General features: G+C 41.4%; 1 protein-coding gene across 4 annotated transcripts in view; it reads left to right on the top strand.

Annotated features, from left to right (window-relative positions):
• AMPD3 (adenosine monophosphate deaminase 3) overlaps positions 1-16,447 on the top strand; it is a 32,414-nt gene extending 15,967 nt beyond the window's left edge. For all 4 annotated transcript variants that reach the window (XM_079966060.1, XM_079966061.1, XM_079966062.1 and 1 more), the window contains exons 7-15: positions 3,013-3,207; positions 3,466-3,597; positions 4,224-4,387; positions 6,841-6,967; positions 9,815-9,978; positions 12,536-12,656; positions 13,705-13,878; positions 14,668-14,778; positions 15,725-16,447. In XM_079966060.1, the coding sequence (XP_079822186.1) occupies positions 3,013-3,207; positions 3,466-3,597; positions 4,224-4,387; positions 6,841-6,967; positions 9,815-9,978; positions 12,536-12,656; positions 13,705-13,878; positions 14,668-14,778; positions 15,725-15,901 (1,365 nt within the window). In that variant the 3' untranslated portion in view covers positions 15,902-16,447. The remainder of the gene's footprint in view (positions 1-3,012; positions 3,208-3,465; positions 3,598-4,223; positions 4,388-6,840; positions 6,968-9,814; positions 9,979-12,535; positions 12,657-13,704; positions 13,879-14,667; positions 14,779-15,724) is intronic.

Below are 16,447 nucleotides of genomic sequence, written 5' to 3'. Positions count from 1 at the left end.
CCTGATGTACCACTTTAGCTAATGGGGCCTCCTGCTGTTGCCATGCGATTTCTGTTCTCATCCTGAGGTAAAGTTCTTAACCCGAGTTACTACTTCCAGGTTAGCGGAGTCTGTAACCCGAAGTGTTTGTGACCCAAGGTGCTTGTAACCCAAGGTACCACTGTATGCAGTCATTTCCATTTAACATCCTGATAAATACTGAATGTACTCTCTGTAATTTGCATACTCAAGCTGTTGCTGCTGTTCTCACTTTCTTCTGTGGAGCTGATTATGATTATCAACAATGTATAAGACATCAAGTATGAGACTGCTCCTCCATGAAAGCCCTCATTGAGTTGGGTGTTCTTAAAAAAACCCATGACCCTCGTGCTTGCTATAAATAAATATTATATCATTTATGGAGCCAAATACACTGTGGCTGAAACTTCCAGCAAAATCATCACAATATTGTTATTAGATTTACTACCCATTCTTCACCAAAAGGTCCCAGGGTGGGTTACAGCAATATAAATACAGTATTAAAAACAGTTGCACACAAATTACAATAACAGCTAGAGTGAAGGTGCCAGACATGCTTCTGTGGGGAGGGGTTTCCACAGAAAATGCCACTTCCTAGGTCAGCCCCCTGCCCAATGTCTGAGGGCAATGCAACTACCAAGAGAGCCCCTTCTGCTGGGTGATTGCTTTCGTTTTGTTATCATGGCAGGATGTGGGCCAGGTATCTCATTCATGCTTAGCTGTCATTCTGTTTTGTACTTAGTGTAGTGTGCTGTACCTTGATTTGTAATCAGACATTCTCTACTAAAAGTATTAATATCTTTTGTGATGTATGTAGATAGTCCTCCAGGCTAAGAAGCTGTCAGGATAGAGTGCCTCACAGATGATTTCAGCTGTTTGTTGGATTGCTACCTATTGTTTGTCTCATTGAGTCTGCAGAGTTGAAAACATACCTTTTAAATAGAACTTGCTTTAGCTTAAGAGCATGGGCAAGAGAAAGGTGTTGACAGTACTTTCCTGTCACTTCAGGGAGTCTGAATAAATTCCACCTTAGAGCTGAAATTAATACGGGCTTCTTGAATTTCACCTTTCCAGCAAAGGGGTTTATCTAGACTCCACTTTAGTGGTGAAGGGAGCACTCATTACACACCTGGTGATAATGTGCAACATTTTGCCTAAGGTCTGTGGCAAGCACTGCCAAGAGCTGGAACTGACATTGAAAAACATTGAAAACATTTCCCCCCTCACTCCTGCAGAAGTAGTTTAGAGAAACCTCTTTGCCCTGGAAGTGAAATTGACATTGGAGGCAATAAAACTGAGAGGTTGCAGAGATGAGGAGAAATCGTGTCAATTTCATCTTTCCTCATCTTTCCCCATCTTTGAAGTCCTTGTAATACAATTCTCAGAGCCTTAGCAGATGCTACACACCCAATTTTTTCCTTCTGTCTTTTCTGCTGCTACTGAGAGATTGTTTTTTTCTCATGGAAACAGGAGCATTCCATCAGTCCCTAGGGAAACAAGACAAATGAAGATGTTAAAATGTGAAATACTGTACCTTACTGAATAAAAATAAATAAAATGCAATGAATTGTGTAACATAATTAAATTCACTACTACTACTACTAATAATAATAATAATTTGATTGTTTATACCCTGCCCATCTGGCTGGGTTTCCCCAGCCACTCCTTAGTATGTTTTTTATTACTATTTAAAGTATTGCAACGCAATGATGTAGCTTCAGGATCATAACAGTGGATGACTTCACCACTATTCTATTAGCATAATTGTGACAGACATCTTCACTAGAGGTCAGGGATAGGCTGAGAAACGGGAAGTAAAATCAGGTCAAAATAAGACATATTTGACAGGAAAGGGGGTGGGAACAGAATAACACATTTGGAAAGAAAATATAAATGTATAAATGCAAAGTCACACCAGGAGGGTCTGTGCAGAATGCGTACATAATGACTTGGATCCAAGGGACTGCACAAGGGGTGGTGGAATTCACTGATTTCTGGTGACTTCTCCCTCCTGCTGCAGCCTCCTACTTAACATGCATTATGTTTCAGAATAGCCTCCCAATTTTCAGGCGTAGATTTTCATGAGGCACAGCAGGCTGTAGGAGCAAGGAAGAGATGGAAAAGCCCATTCTGTGAATGGGTCTCTACTCAAAAAATGAACATTCACTAAATGTAATGCAGGTGAATATGTGTTGTGTCTCACAAGCATGTTGAATTCCAAATGAACATCTTACAACTAGTAGGACTCTTATCCTTAATAGCTTTGACTGTACATGTATTCAGAATAGGTTTCCTCCGTTTCTTTTAAGAAGCAACATCTGACCAGAGCCTGAGGGCTACATTTGACAAGACAATGGGGGTTTTGTGATCCGTAGATTACATTGTTATGGGACGCAGGTGGCGCTGTGGGTTAAAGCCTCAGCGCCTAGGGCTTGCCGATCGAAAGGTCGGCGGTTCGAATCCCTGCGGTGGGGTGCGCTCCCGCTGCTCGGTCCCAGCGCCTGCCAACCTAGCAGTTCGAAAGCACCTCCGGGTGCAAGTAGATAAATAGGGACCGCTTACCAGCGGGAAGGTAAACGGCGTTTCCGTGTGCGGCTCTGGCTCTGGCTCTGGCTCTGGCCAGAGCAGCGATGTCACGCTGGCCACGTGACCCGGAAGTGTCTCCGGACAGCGCTGGCCCCTGGCCTCTTAAGTGAGATGGGCGCACAACCCCAGAGTCTGTCAAGACTGGCCCGTATGGGCAGGGGTACCTTTACCTTTACCTTTTAGATTACATTGTTGGTCAAAGGGGAGTTCAACCATGTAAGAATATTCTTCCTCACTCCCAAAAGCTGAAACCTGATGACTCTTGTCGTTGCTGAAGTTAGTGCTTCATTGCACACTGAGAGAAAGGTTCTCAATATCTTTCAAATTACCTGCTGTGCCAGATGGCTAATAGTAAAATATGCATGCTTGATGTCAGCTGAGCCAGAATAATCTTGTTTGTGATTTCAGGTTGACACCCATATCCATGCTGCTGCCTGTATGAACCAGAAACATTTGCTGAGGTTCATTAAACACACATACCAAACAGAGCCAAACAGGATAGTGGGAGAGAAAAAAGGCAAGAAGTTAACTTTAAAGCAGGTGTTTGAAAATCTCAACATGGATCCCTATGACCTCACTGTAGACTCACTAGATGTCCATGCAGTAAGTACATTTTGACCAGTAGATGAAATTGAATATGGAGATCAGGATTTTGTACTTGAGCCATGTATGGAGGGAGAAGATTACTCTCTTGGTTTTTGTGATATATATTTTTTTGTTACTTAAAGAATGCCTTAGTTAATATATATTGACATTTTTATATTTTACAAGTAGATATTGCAATAATATGACTTAACAATATGTGAGTTGTTAAAAACTAATACTCAGTTTATTGAATACACATTTCCTCTCTTATCTCAGGATCGCCAGACATTTCACCGATTTGATAAATTCAACTCCAAATATAATCCAGTTGGTGCAAGTGAGCTGAGGGACTTGTACTTGAAAACAGAGAACTATATTGGTGGTGAATATTTTGCTCGTATGGTGAAGGTAGGCAGCTTTTGAATCCTTTCAGTCCCTCTGTCTCTTAGTGTCTTGTAAAAACACTTGTAATGTGAAATATACTAATTGCAGCGTATGCTGCTGAGCCAATGAGGTGCTGAATCCTGAAAGCAACTGAACTCCACATAGAACACAAGATGTCTTGTGTGACAGACATGTACATCTGTATAAGCTAGACGTGCTCTAAAGTTGCAAGGTTTTCTGCTCACCCTTTTTCACAGGAACTGTGGTATAGAGATGTGTGTGTGAAGTTAGGAAGGTACTAAAGGGCTTTTCAAAGCTGGTAACTTTACTATTTTTTTCTGCAGTGCATCACAAAAAGGGTGTTTAAGAGGTGTACAAGTCCCATTCTTTGTGTGGTTTGGGGGCTGTTGTTTGACCAAGTTAGAAAAAAATGTCAGTGGACATGAATAAATTTGTAAACATGCACCAGGGTTCTCTGGATCCTGCACAAATATATTTTTTTTTTTGGGGGGGGGACTGCACAAAACATGGCTAACACTCTAGATCATTGATTTCAATGGACATATTTCCAAATTAAGATCTGTGTGTAAAGCTTTTGTGATTATGTGTTGCTCCTGGCAGAAATGTAATAATGGCTTGGTTTTGAATAGGAAGTTGCCCGTGAACTGGAAGAAAGTAAATACCAGTACACAGAACCTCGGCTGTCCATTTATGGACGTTCTCCAGATGAATGGCCAAATTTAGCTAAGTGGTTCATCAGGCACAAAGTTTACTCACCGCACATGCGTTGGATGATTCAGGTCCCTAGAATCTAGTAAGTATCTTTGTGTCATTGTTTTTTAGCCTTATGGGTGCACTTTTTCTCTATCTGAATCGTGTTTTTTTCCTTGCAAGCATTACTTCATCATGTAATTACTTTCTCAAAAATAATGAGGAAGTCTGATCTAATCTTCTCTCTTCTCCTGTTGTAATGCAAACAGCCTTGCCCCATGGCAGCTACCACAGTATCCTGTGTGAAGCAAAGAGGACAAAACTGGACAACTCAATTTCACTTTTTTCTATCAGTTGAAATACATGTTACCTTAAATCAAGTGGGGAATCTGCAGCCCTCGGCCTTATTTATGAGGAGAGGTGAAAAGGGAGTGGAACTGAGAATGAATGGAGTAATAGAAAATCAAGGGATAAGGGACTTACTGCACAGGGCCAGCCCTACCATTGCACAGTGAGGAAACTGCCTTGGGTAGTTAATTTTGAGTGTTATTACTGTATCTTTACTCCTGTAGAAGAAGTGTTGGTGGTCTTTTCTGTCTCAGGCACCAAAACAACTTGACCCCCTTGATTTGGGGTTTCATTTGCTATTCTGCCTTGGGTACCAAAATATATTGGGATGGCCCTAGGCCTGCACTCGATCAGTTGAGGCTCCTGATGAGCAATTTGTCCCTTTCCCTGTCAGCCACTTGGGTGGCACTGCAAGGGGTGGAGAGAGAGGAAGGGGGTATTTGAGAGAGAGAAAAGGGAGAGGCTCTGAATCAGCCCACCAGCAGTTCCTGCCCAATCTATTGGCATGCAGTCTTTTACAGGAAAAAGTCGTTCCTCACCTCACACATTGTTACATGGCTACCCATGCCCCATTCTTTCTCTCATTAATGTTTAGGTAAAGGAAGATACATGATGTGACATTGTATTTCTGTACAAGTGTTAGCTAGTTGAACAGAGTAGGAGGGGGCGAGGTAGAGAAATGTTGTCTTTGGTCACATCTTTTGTACACAGCTTTGAGGGTGTGTGTTTTTTTTACAGTCAAGCAGTGTATCACTTTTATGAAACCAACATCACATGTAAATATCACTGTTGTGTAAGCTGCAGAGACATGTTTAAAAGCCAAACAGCACATCACCTTAAATGTGGGGCTGCTGCTACACCCCCCCAAACTTCTTTTGGTACATCTAGTTGAAGTAGATGCAGCTTAGCTGGGTGGTGGCTGGGCTAAGCTTTTACTCTAGGTACACTGAGCCTGTGTGCAATGGCCAGCACCACCCTGTTAATGATGCTGGCACTGTCTCTGATGTACATATATCAGGGCAGGACTGGGGCCATTAACAGGGTAGGACTGGCCTGTATACACATGCTGAATGACCTGGGAGCTTCTGCTTGGCTCCACAGCCTACCCTGCCAGGCTGGTACATGTTTGGAGGCCACAATGGCGCCCCTCAACCTTTGCTGGGTCTGCTTTTAAGCCTGAACTGAAAACATGTTTAAAATGATGTAAAATATCAACTGCAATCCTCTGTAATTTTTGTGATTGTTTAATCAAAATGCACTTCAAACTAGCAATGGGAATTGGTCTACATATCAGACTAAATGCAAGCTGAAAATATAGATGAATAATTTTCATACAAGTCTTTTAGTGTGACAGGGAACTAAGGCTGGCATAATTTTAACTATAAATTTTGCATCTGTAAGTACGGTATCTAAGACATGGTTATTTGCTAGAGATTATGATGCATGGCCAACATGCATTGACTGGGGAGCTAAATAATGAGTCCACAAGGCACTTCAAGTCCCCATAAATCACATTACTCATTAGGAAGCAGGTTGCTATCATTAGTTTTTCTACTCAGCATAATGCAAACAAGTATGCATGCTGCATTAGTCACTCAGATTGAAGCTCTCATTAGGAGAGATTTCAGGACTGAATTTTGAGACAATATATTTTGTTTTGGGGCAGGTTTGTAGAGGAAACTAATTCTCATCAGGTAATTACTAGGTAATTTTATTGATTGATATTTGAGTTTAAATCTTCCTTGCTTATAATAAAGAATTAAAAATACGACAGGTCAGTTAAAGCATAAGCTGTGTGTGTGTACACACACACACACACATACATACATACTGTATGTAAACATTAAGGAGAATGCAAGTTTAGTGGTTAATGTGCTTAACATCTGGCCATTGTGCACTTTTCCTGGGCCTTGTGGAGAATGTGCACATAATCCATCCATGAAGAGGGAATTGTGTACATAATATACATAATCCCCAACAGGCCTTGGGAAATATTAGTGGGATTTTGTACATTCTTCAGCCATTCTGCATAATCCCCACATGCTTTGGGGAATAGGCATATCTTAACTGCATTCTGTACATTTACCAGGCATTATACCCATCCCTTGGTCAGTATACTTGGTCTCTAAGAATCATGCTTTTTTTTCTAAGCAAATAAATAAATAAATAAATAAATAAATAAATATTTAAGATTCTTGTTTCTTTCAGTGATATTTTTAGGTCAAAAAAGATTCTGCCTAGCTTTGGCAAAATGCTAGAGAACATCTTCTTACCTCTGTTTGAGGCAACTATCAACCCATTGGAACATAAAGAGCTGCACCTCTTCCTTAAATATGTAAGTATGTGGATGACCCTTCTTCAGGGCTGCATGTATCAAGTTGTTTTATGATCACACTGTATGCCTTCATTTTGTATTGAGTATAGAATTAATTGTTCCAAAACCCATAACTTTTTGTTTTGTTCTCTCTCCCTGCTTCTAAAAGCAAGTTTCTCATCCTTAAAACTGCAATGTTTTGGAAATACTTGGTGGGATGAAAACTGAAAGAGCCACAGAGACAGGGGTGTGAGCAAGGCTCCTGGTGAACAGGGCACCCATGTTCTGCATACTGCTTTGGCCTGCCCCGGGGATAGCAAAAACAAAGTAAATTATGCAAAATGAGCACAAGTTGCATAATTTATACAGGTTGCCAAATTCAGTTTCTTTCTTGGTGCAGAATTTCAGCTACTTCGGCACAAAGTTCTGGTTTTTCTTTTGTGTATGTCATTAAGGACACCTGCCCCTTCTCTGCCTTGCTCCAAAATCTCTTACCACTAAGTGCAAGAGCCACAAGAGCCTCTACAAGAGCCACAGGCTCATATCAGTAGGATTTGAGTGTGCCATTTCCCCACAACTATGTGCCAGTCAGATGTTGGAATTCAGTTCAGTCCCCCATCCGCTGATTAGCTACCTGCAGTTGTCAAAGCTGCCACCGCCTGCTGATTGAGACTGTGTGCACATTTCCTAATACTGTGGTACCTTGGTTTGCAACCATTTGGATTACAACTGTTTTGGATTACAACCACGTCAAACCTGGAAGTGCGTGTCCCTTTTTTTGGATTACAACCCTTTTTTGGGGGGAGGCCCCATTGGCGAAAGTGCACCTTGGGTTACAACCTGTTTTGGTTTACAACCGGACCTCTGGAACGGATTATGGTTGTAAACCAAGGTACCACTGTACAGTAACAGCAACCTCTTATGCTCTTCTGGCGCAGCTCCCTCTGCTGGCGAAAACTTAAAAATGTTTCAAGTTTTATGATTCTACCATCTTTGGTGTGAACACTGACACATGAGTGTCACAGAGCTGCTGTGGGCCCTGCGGCTGTGAAAGAGGTGTTTGCTTCTAGAACATGCAGCTCTGCCTTGATTGGCTGGCCTGAATGTTCAGGGCCTCTCCTAGTGTGGCATGGAAAGTGCTGCTCTTATCCATGCGAAAGTTATATCAGATGCTGGAGACCTTACAGAAGGAGATTACAAGTGTGACTTTTCCCTACTTCACTGCTGCCCCAGTTTCCAGGAGGATGCAACAGGCTTCTTCCATGAAAGTGATGTGAGAAGAAGCCACCCAGAAAAACAATCCTTGTGGCAGGTGAACTTAGGCAGTTCGTGAGGTCTGGTTGAGGTGGAGTTGCGGCAGGTGTTGACACCTGTATATTATTATTCATATGTTTGTTTGTTTGTTTGTTGCATTTCTATTGCACCTTTACCCCCATGGAGCTCAAGCCAGATTACATAGTTCTCTCGCTCCTCATTAATCCCCACAACTACCTTGTGAGGGAGATAGATTCAGGTAGGTAGCCATGTTGGTCTGACGCAGTTGATATATATATAATTGTCCAGTAGCACCTTAGAGACCAACTAAGTTTGTTCTTGGTATCAGCTTTTGTGTGCATGCTCACTTCTTCAGATACTTCTGTTTCAGTGTATCTGAAGAAGTGTGCATGCACACGAAAGCTTATACCAAGAACAAACTTAGTTGGTCTCTAAGGTGCTAGTGGACATTTTTCTTGTGAGGGAGGTTAGGCTGAGAGGTAGTGACTGGCCCAAGGTCACCCAGCAAACTTCATAGCCAAGTGAGGAATTGAACCCTGGTCTCCCAAGTACTAGTCCAGCACTCTAACCACTGCCTTGCCACTGGCTCCACATGTAAAACTCCACTCTTCCTCCTTTCAGTAGGCAAGCCTTCCCCAACCTGGTGCTCTCCAGATGCTTCAAACTGGAATTCCCATCATCCCTGACCACTAGCCAGCCTGGCTGGGGCTGATGAGAGTCCATCATCTGGAGAGCCACGTGTTCCACACCTCTTCTGTAGAGTCTGCAATGCTTTAGCGGTGCAATGGGTTTAAGGAAGACTGCAGTAGGACTTTCTCATCACATACCCAAAGTGTTTTCTTGCTCAGCAGCCGTCAGTCTTGTGACTTGGGAGCATAATGACACCCTGGGCATGAAGAACATTCTGTTAAAATAAATAGTACCCAGGTGCGGTGGGGACTCTCTATTTTTAGTAGCCTTTTTCATTGACAGCAAAATTTCTTTTGTAAACATGCACATTCTGCTCTGTAGAAATATTAACGACACTACTTAAGCTAGTCCAATGCCAGTTTTATATGGCTAGAAGCTGAACTGTTTCTGAGTAAACCATTACAATTTGGGCTTTGGGTTCAGCTGTGATTCAGACTATTCTGGTTCACAGTTTAAACCAATAAATTCCCCACCCTATCACAAAAAAAGTATAATGATTATGTTTCTTAGCTGTAGTTTAACTATTGAGGGCACACACTTCAGTAGGTAGTGTTTGATTGTGTGGAATGTCTTCTGCCTTTGCTATAATAATAATAATAATAATAAATAATAAATTTTATTTATGTCCCGCCCTCCCCAGCCGAAGCTGGGCTCAGGGCGGCTAACAACAATCAAAATAATCCAACATTCTAAAAACATTCATTATAAAATTAACTATCTGGAAGGAAAAGGGAAAATTGTGGAATTTCTGGCCTAAGATAGAAGCATCAACACCTGAGTGCCCACTCCCTTTAGTAGTGACTTGCCATGCAGACAACTAGCCAAGCCCTGACTTTATATATATATATATATGTTCATGCTGAAGTTGATTCACACACACATCTGTTTTTGTTGGATTCCTAGGTGACAGGGTTTGATAGTGTGGATGATGAATCCAAGCATAGTGACCACATGTTCTCTGACAAGAGCCCCAACCCTGATAACTGGACTAGTGAAAAAAATCCTCCATATAGCTATTACTTGTACTACATGTACATAAACATCATGGTTCTGAACAATCTTAGAAAGTAAGTAGTGACGTTTTATATCTTCTTATCTCTGCATCTTTAGTAGAAAGATATAACATGGAATTTGAAGCATAGCTTAAATCAGACTAACATTGTCAACTTAAATGTAAGTGTTTTTATGATCTCCTTTCTAGAGCTGCCCCCCCCCCCCCCGCTTCTAAGGCTTTTTAAAGACCACCAATTCAGTCCAAAAGGAGGAAATGATTGTGCAAAACAGCACTGTGCAGACTTATCCATCAGGTTAGGATTGTACACATGTAGCCCTGGGTGGCAGCTTCTGTAACAGGGCTGATCATCTGTGGGCCAGAAGAAAAGGTTGAACCCAGCTCTTCTGTCCCTGCTCCTGCCATCTAGGCAGAAAATCAGTACTATTGAAGAAACTAACCAGGACTGCACATTCACAGCTCTTGCCCTAGTGTCAGACTTTGCAGTCTGAGGAAGTATGAAAAGAGCATATTTTTGTATGTGTAGTGTCTCTTGTTGGCTAGGGATGTAAAGTGTTTTTTTAAGAGACCAGTAGGCAGTCTCATAGACCAGGAGCAGCTAACTTGAGGCCTGTAGGCTGGCCCATATCTGGCCCACCAAATAGGTTTTTTGCAGCGCCCAAGACCTGTCCATACTTGTACTCCTTTTCTTTTTTAAAAAAAGAAAAATAGAGTGCTTGTTTTTTAAAAGTATTGACTTCTGCTTTGTGCCCCCACTGCAATACTGTGATTTCAAAAGGCTTTTCCTGCCCCCACTGTGAGCCTAATACACCCACACCCACAAACACCCCAAAAAACCCACATTACTAACCAATCTTGTGGGTCCATCAGCCTGGAAAAGGTTAACCCCCTCTGTTGTAGAGCCATCAACTGCCTAACATACACACACACAGACACTTTTTCAATCTTATGGTTTCTGGATCAAACACACTTTGTAAGGTTTTGTTGCACTTCAGGCAGCATCTGGAGAGCATCTGAACCAGCTTTCAGTAGATTATAGAAGTAATCAGTACTTCTTCATTAGATGTGTGCCAAAAAACATCACTGACACCTACAAAGTAGTGTCCATAGCATCATTAGTGATCCTCTTTGTCTTGCCAGGATTAGTTTTGTATATTGGCACAGTGAGATATGTGTAGCATGTTCCCTGTTTTTGCATGTGCTTTCATCCACCCTTTAAAAAAGAATAATGCAAAGCAACCTGTATTTCCAAGAAAAGAAATGCCCCACCATTTCAATAACATTTTATATTTTAAATTAATTTAGTCTTGAACATTTTTTGCTTGAGAACATTGTCTTTTAAAAAAAACACACAAAAAACTATAGGAGTGAAATTGACTGCACTGGAACTTGCTTGCTGTCCAGTCTTGTGATTTAACTACTTCTTTGGGTTGGTTTGTTTTCGGTATGGGAATGAAGGAAACTGCTGCAGTTAATAAATATGATGAAATTGGTGAACTCACAGACATGCATCTTCCCTGCCTTTTGTTTGTTTTCAAGCTGATGCCATTATTGTTATTATTATTATTATTATTATTATTATTATTATTATTATTATTCCACCCATCTGACTGGGTTGCCTCAGCCAGCAACAAAATATTAAAAACATAAGAAACCTTGAACATTAAAAACCTCCCTGCACAGTGCTGCCTTCAGATGTGTTCTAAAAGTCAGGTAGTTGTTTATTTCCCTGGGATGGCGTTCCACAGGGAGGGCGCCACTACCGAGAAGGCCCTCTGTAACTTTAATTTCTTGCGGTGAGGGAACCAACAGAAGGCCATCGGAGCTGGATCTCAGTGTCCAGGCTGAACGCTGAGGGTGAAGAAGCTTCTTCAGGTATACAGGGCTTGAGGCCACTTAGGGCTTTAAAGCACCAACACTTTGAATTGAGCTTGGAAATGTACTGGGAGCCATTGTAGATCATTTAGGACTGGTGTCATATGGTCCCAGCAGCTGCTCCCAATCACCATTCTGGCAGCCGCATTCTGGATTAGTTGTAATGCTAAGGGAAAAGTTGCCTCTGTTATTCCACAGAAACTACAATCGGCCCACAGTTTAGTTACCCTGTGGCCTGAAATGAGTCCTTTGGGCTGCAATCGTAAACACACTTAACGGGAAGGAGGCCTTACTGAGCACAGTAAAGCAGGGCTGGCCCAATACTTTTTGCTGCCTGAAGCAGAGAAGCAAATGACACTTTCCCATCCCTAGTCAAGATGTATCATGGCCAAGACCAGCCAAATTATTTTTGTCACTTGAGGTGGAAAACCCCACAAGCACCTCTTGCCCTTCCATGACAGTAAAAAGATAAATTCAGTAAGTAATAGTTAGCTGCCAAAATAATAATAATTAGCCCTTAGTTTTGTCTTAATGGTGGGACTGGCCTTAATGGTGGGATTGTTTATCACCTTAGGCCTCACTTCATTCATTGTCTCAGGTGAAGTTTGCTTGCTAATGTAACAGATGTTGTGAGCTTGAATAATACAAGTTATTTTATAATTACTTGGGAATTAGTTACAAAGTGTGAGTGCATGATGACAATTTTTAAAAAATTGGTTTATTTTAAATTTCTGTAGGGAAAGAGGCATGAGCACCTTCCTCTTTCGGCCTCATTGTGGAGAAGCTGGATCGATCACTCACCTGGTGTCAGCATTTCTTACTGCAGACAACATTTCCCATGGATTACTGCTGAAGAAGGTACATCCCTTTGCAATTCATCTAGTATAAAATATAACCATATAGGGTTAGAAAGTTAGAATGTCAGCAAATATGAAAGATGTCATCTATAAATTTTTAAAACAATTGTCCACTGGGTGGCAGACTTGAGACAATACAATTCTAATATCCACAGTTTAGAAACCTTCACCAGAGATTTCCAAACTGTGACATGGTAGTGTGTGCGTGAACACTCCCTGCACTCCTCCAGGCACTGGAAAGGGGTTAGTTTAACCTTGTTTTTCTAGCAAAACTGAATTACTGTGTCGCGAAATGACGCATGTCTAAAAAGTGTGTCACCAACATGAAAAGTTTGGAAACCTTAGATGTTGTTAGAAAAACAAAACTGTGTGCCCTTCTGTGAGAGCAGTTAAGTATGCCATTGTTGTTCTACTGCTGGGGGATATCTAGATGCCTTTTCCCAAAGGAGGAGCTGCTGTGAGGTTATCCCCAGCATTCATGCAGCAGTTCTGTTTCTCATTCTCCATTTTTGGTCCTCTTTCTGAATCCACCTATGCTTTATTATTCCTGTTCTCACTGCCTTCTTGGAGCTCAGGTCATTTCTCAAAATACAGACTCTGTAACAAGGAAAATGTAGTTTTGGTTACATATACAAAATCACACTTTGGTCACTGAACGTGGGGCTCTCATTTGGTCAAAGATTTGAGGTTTTGCATTGCAGAATCCTGGCTTTTAAGGGGCTGGGTTGTTCTAAATTCACAGTTCATTTGTTACAAACAGAATGCATTTATATTTAACACTTCAGTTCATGGTAAATCATTGGTTTAATATCCCATGTATTTGTTTTTTAAATTGCTAATAAACTTTATTTAAACAGATAATTGTAAAGTACAAAAAAAAAATAGTACAAAAGCAGCCGTCACAATACTAGGAAGAAAAGGAAGGGTTAAAATGTTCCCAAGTTTAATGATTGAAGTCAAGCGTTTTCCATTTCCTCTGACTGAATATCTCCTTTCCTGTTATCTTTCTGTACCAATGAATAATGGCTCTTTCTGTTATTTTTGTCCAGAGTCCAGTTCTCCAGTATCTTTTTTATCTTGCACAAATCCCCATTGCCATGTCCCCTCTTAGCAACAACAGCCTATTCCTGGAGTATTCAAAAAACCCACTCCGAGAATTTCTACACAAGGGACTCCATGTTTCTCTGTCTACAGATGACCCAATGCAGTTCCACTATACAAAAGTAAGTAATTTTGGAAGTTCACTGCATTTCAAAATGAATTAATTTAAATCCCCCCCCATCAACCCAATAAGTAGCCCAGTCAAATGTATGTTTACGTGGAAGAAAGTCCTTCTGCATTCCATGAGCATAGGGTTACAGCCATGATATAATATTCAACACCTACTCAGGGTAGAATCATGACCATTAATGAACCTAAGCTAGTCATGTTTACTAACTTCAGTGGGTCTACTCTTGAGTTGGACTGGCATTTAATATCATTCATAGTCCAACAGTCGGTTCCAGAGCAATCCTATGTTAGCTATGTGTGTGTGAGAGAGAAATACTGTCATTTCCTAAGGCCTGTTGGATTGCTGAAGCCAGGAGGACAGTTTTTCTTACCTTCCCCTCCTCTCAGTAGGAGGGAATTAACTATGTCAGTCCCAGGACTTTACATAGTTGAGGATTCTTTTTGATGGGGTGCCAAGGGAACAAGGGAGCTTAGAATCCTGCAGGTCCTCAACCACTCATTTCTAATGACTCCTCACCTGGCTCTTGGCTGGCTTTCTGTTTGCTTCCTTACTTTGTGTTTAAATCCTAAATCTTGAATACATAAACATATATATTGTCTGTCTCCAGGCATACCTTCCTAAGAACTACAACTCAGTTGGCAATGATGTCTGCAGTTCTCATCAATTAGCTCACCACTTGAGATGGTCCAATAATCATTAGACAGTTGTCTTAACAGAACTTATTTACAAGTATACGAGTGTATTTACATAGCTTGTAAATAATTATGTTTTATGTTTGAAGGAAGCACTGATGGAGGAATATGCCATAGCAGCTCAAGTGTGGAAACTGAGCACTTGTGACTTGTGTGAATTAGCAAGGAACAGTGTACTACAAAGTGGTTTGTCACATAAGGTAAATTCCGTGCACTGCAGGAAGTTCTGTTTTGTATGTGCTGCTGTTTGTGTTACACGTCAAGCTAGAATCTGAGTGCAGCTGGAAGCCTGATCGGAATGGGGACTGCAGTCACGTTGTATTAAACATGTGGATGCATATTTATCATCTGATAGGATAGTCTGAAAGTTGAAAGGGAAGCCAGTGGCTGAATATTCTGTTTGGGTTTTTTGACAGAGGGAAAAATTGAGTGATTGACTGCCCAGGGTTCGAGTGTGAATGGAGGCCAAGTTATATCACAAAATGATTACTACATGGTGGCCTTATGAAATGGCTCCCATGGAATTGTCTTAAATCCATTTTGTGTAGGAACGCATTACCAGAGAAATTATTCTCTTACCTCCATAAATCCCCCCTGTGCAGTGATATGGAATCATCCCAGATCCATGTGTTTAGGCACTATGCAACATGTACAAGGAAGCTGCTACTGGAAGCTATTCAAAGCAGCCTCCAGATGTCAGCCATTTTGGGTCAACAATCCCTCAGAATATGGCATTACAACTGAAGACTGTATTACTGCCATCTACCTTCTTCTCCTCGCCCTCAGCTGCTGTTTCTTTTTTGGCAGTTTTTTCCTCTGCCAGAATAAATGCTGCTGCTGAGATGACTCCCTCCATGGTGTGGGTGGTTAACATGTTGCCCTCCAGATGTTGCTGGACTTAAACTTCATCAGGTCAGCCAGCATGGCCAACACTTAGGTGTGATTAGAGTTGTAATCTAACATCATCTGGGAGCAACCACTGCTCTCTGGTCCCCCCCTCCCCTCCTTCTTGCTTTTGCTGGGTAGGAGAGACATCTCTTGTCCAATCCAAGCCCTAATGGGTTTTTTAAAAAGAAAAAAAAGCATTACCTTTAAAATTCAAAGCAACTTTAAGTTGATTATCATCTTTAAACGTTTCATCCTTAGGAAAAACAGAAATGCATAGGGATAAACTATTCCAGCGAAGGGCCTGAAGGAAATGACATTCGAAAGACTAATGTTGCACAGATTCGGATGGCTTACAGATACGAGAACCTATGCAACGAGCTGAGTTTCCTAGCTGATGCAATGAAGACAGAAGAGATTACTGCACTGTCAAAATAGCCACAGTATCGTGCAAAGGACAGAAGCCTATGAACATAACAGGACTTGAGCAACTGCAGGGGGGAGAGCTGCCTGATGATCAAGAGTCTTACGTTGCGTCAGACTTGGCTGCCAAGTCCAGTTTCTGTAAGCATAGTTAGGGCTGCTGTACATATTCAGATGCAGGGTCTGAATCTTCTTTATGCTGCAATTAACGTTTAAAAGTGCACTCCAAATCTAGGCATAATATTTATAGTGTTTGCATCTGGGATACGTGAGTGTCTGCTTTGAAACAAGCAACATGCTGCAGCTTCTGGTAGCACACATGCACCTCTTTTGCCATGCTTAGCTAGCAGTAGGCAAGGATCTATGGCACTTTAATCTCTAGTTTGTGTACACTCTTTGATCTGTATTGCAATGAATGTAGGGAAGAAAAAGAATATGACCAAAGAGCTGCATGTTTTTCCTGGTTGCACATGATAGGAAAACCTATTCACCACTTTTGTCTACATTTTGTCTGTCTATACCCCACAAAAAACCCACAATAAATCGTAGGTGTGGCCATTG

Source organism: Podarcis cretensis, assembly GCF_951804945.1.
Source record: "Podarcis cretensis genome assembly, chromosome: 1".
In the NCBI taxonomy this organism is placed as follows: Eukaryota; Metazoa; Chordata; class Lepidosauria; order Squamata; family Lacertidae; genus Podarcis; species Podarcis cretensis.
Note: the sequence above shows the minus strand (reverse complement) of the source record. Positions and strands in the feature narration are given on the sequence as shown.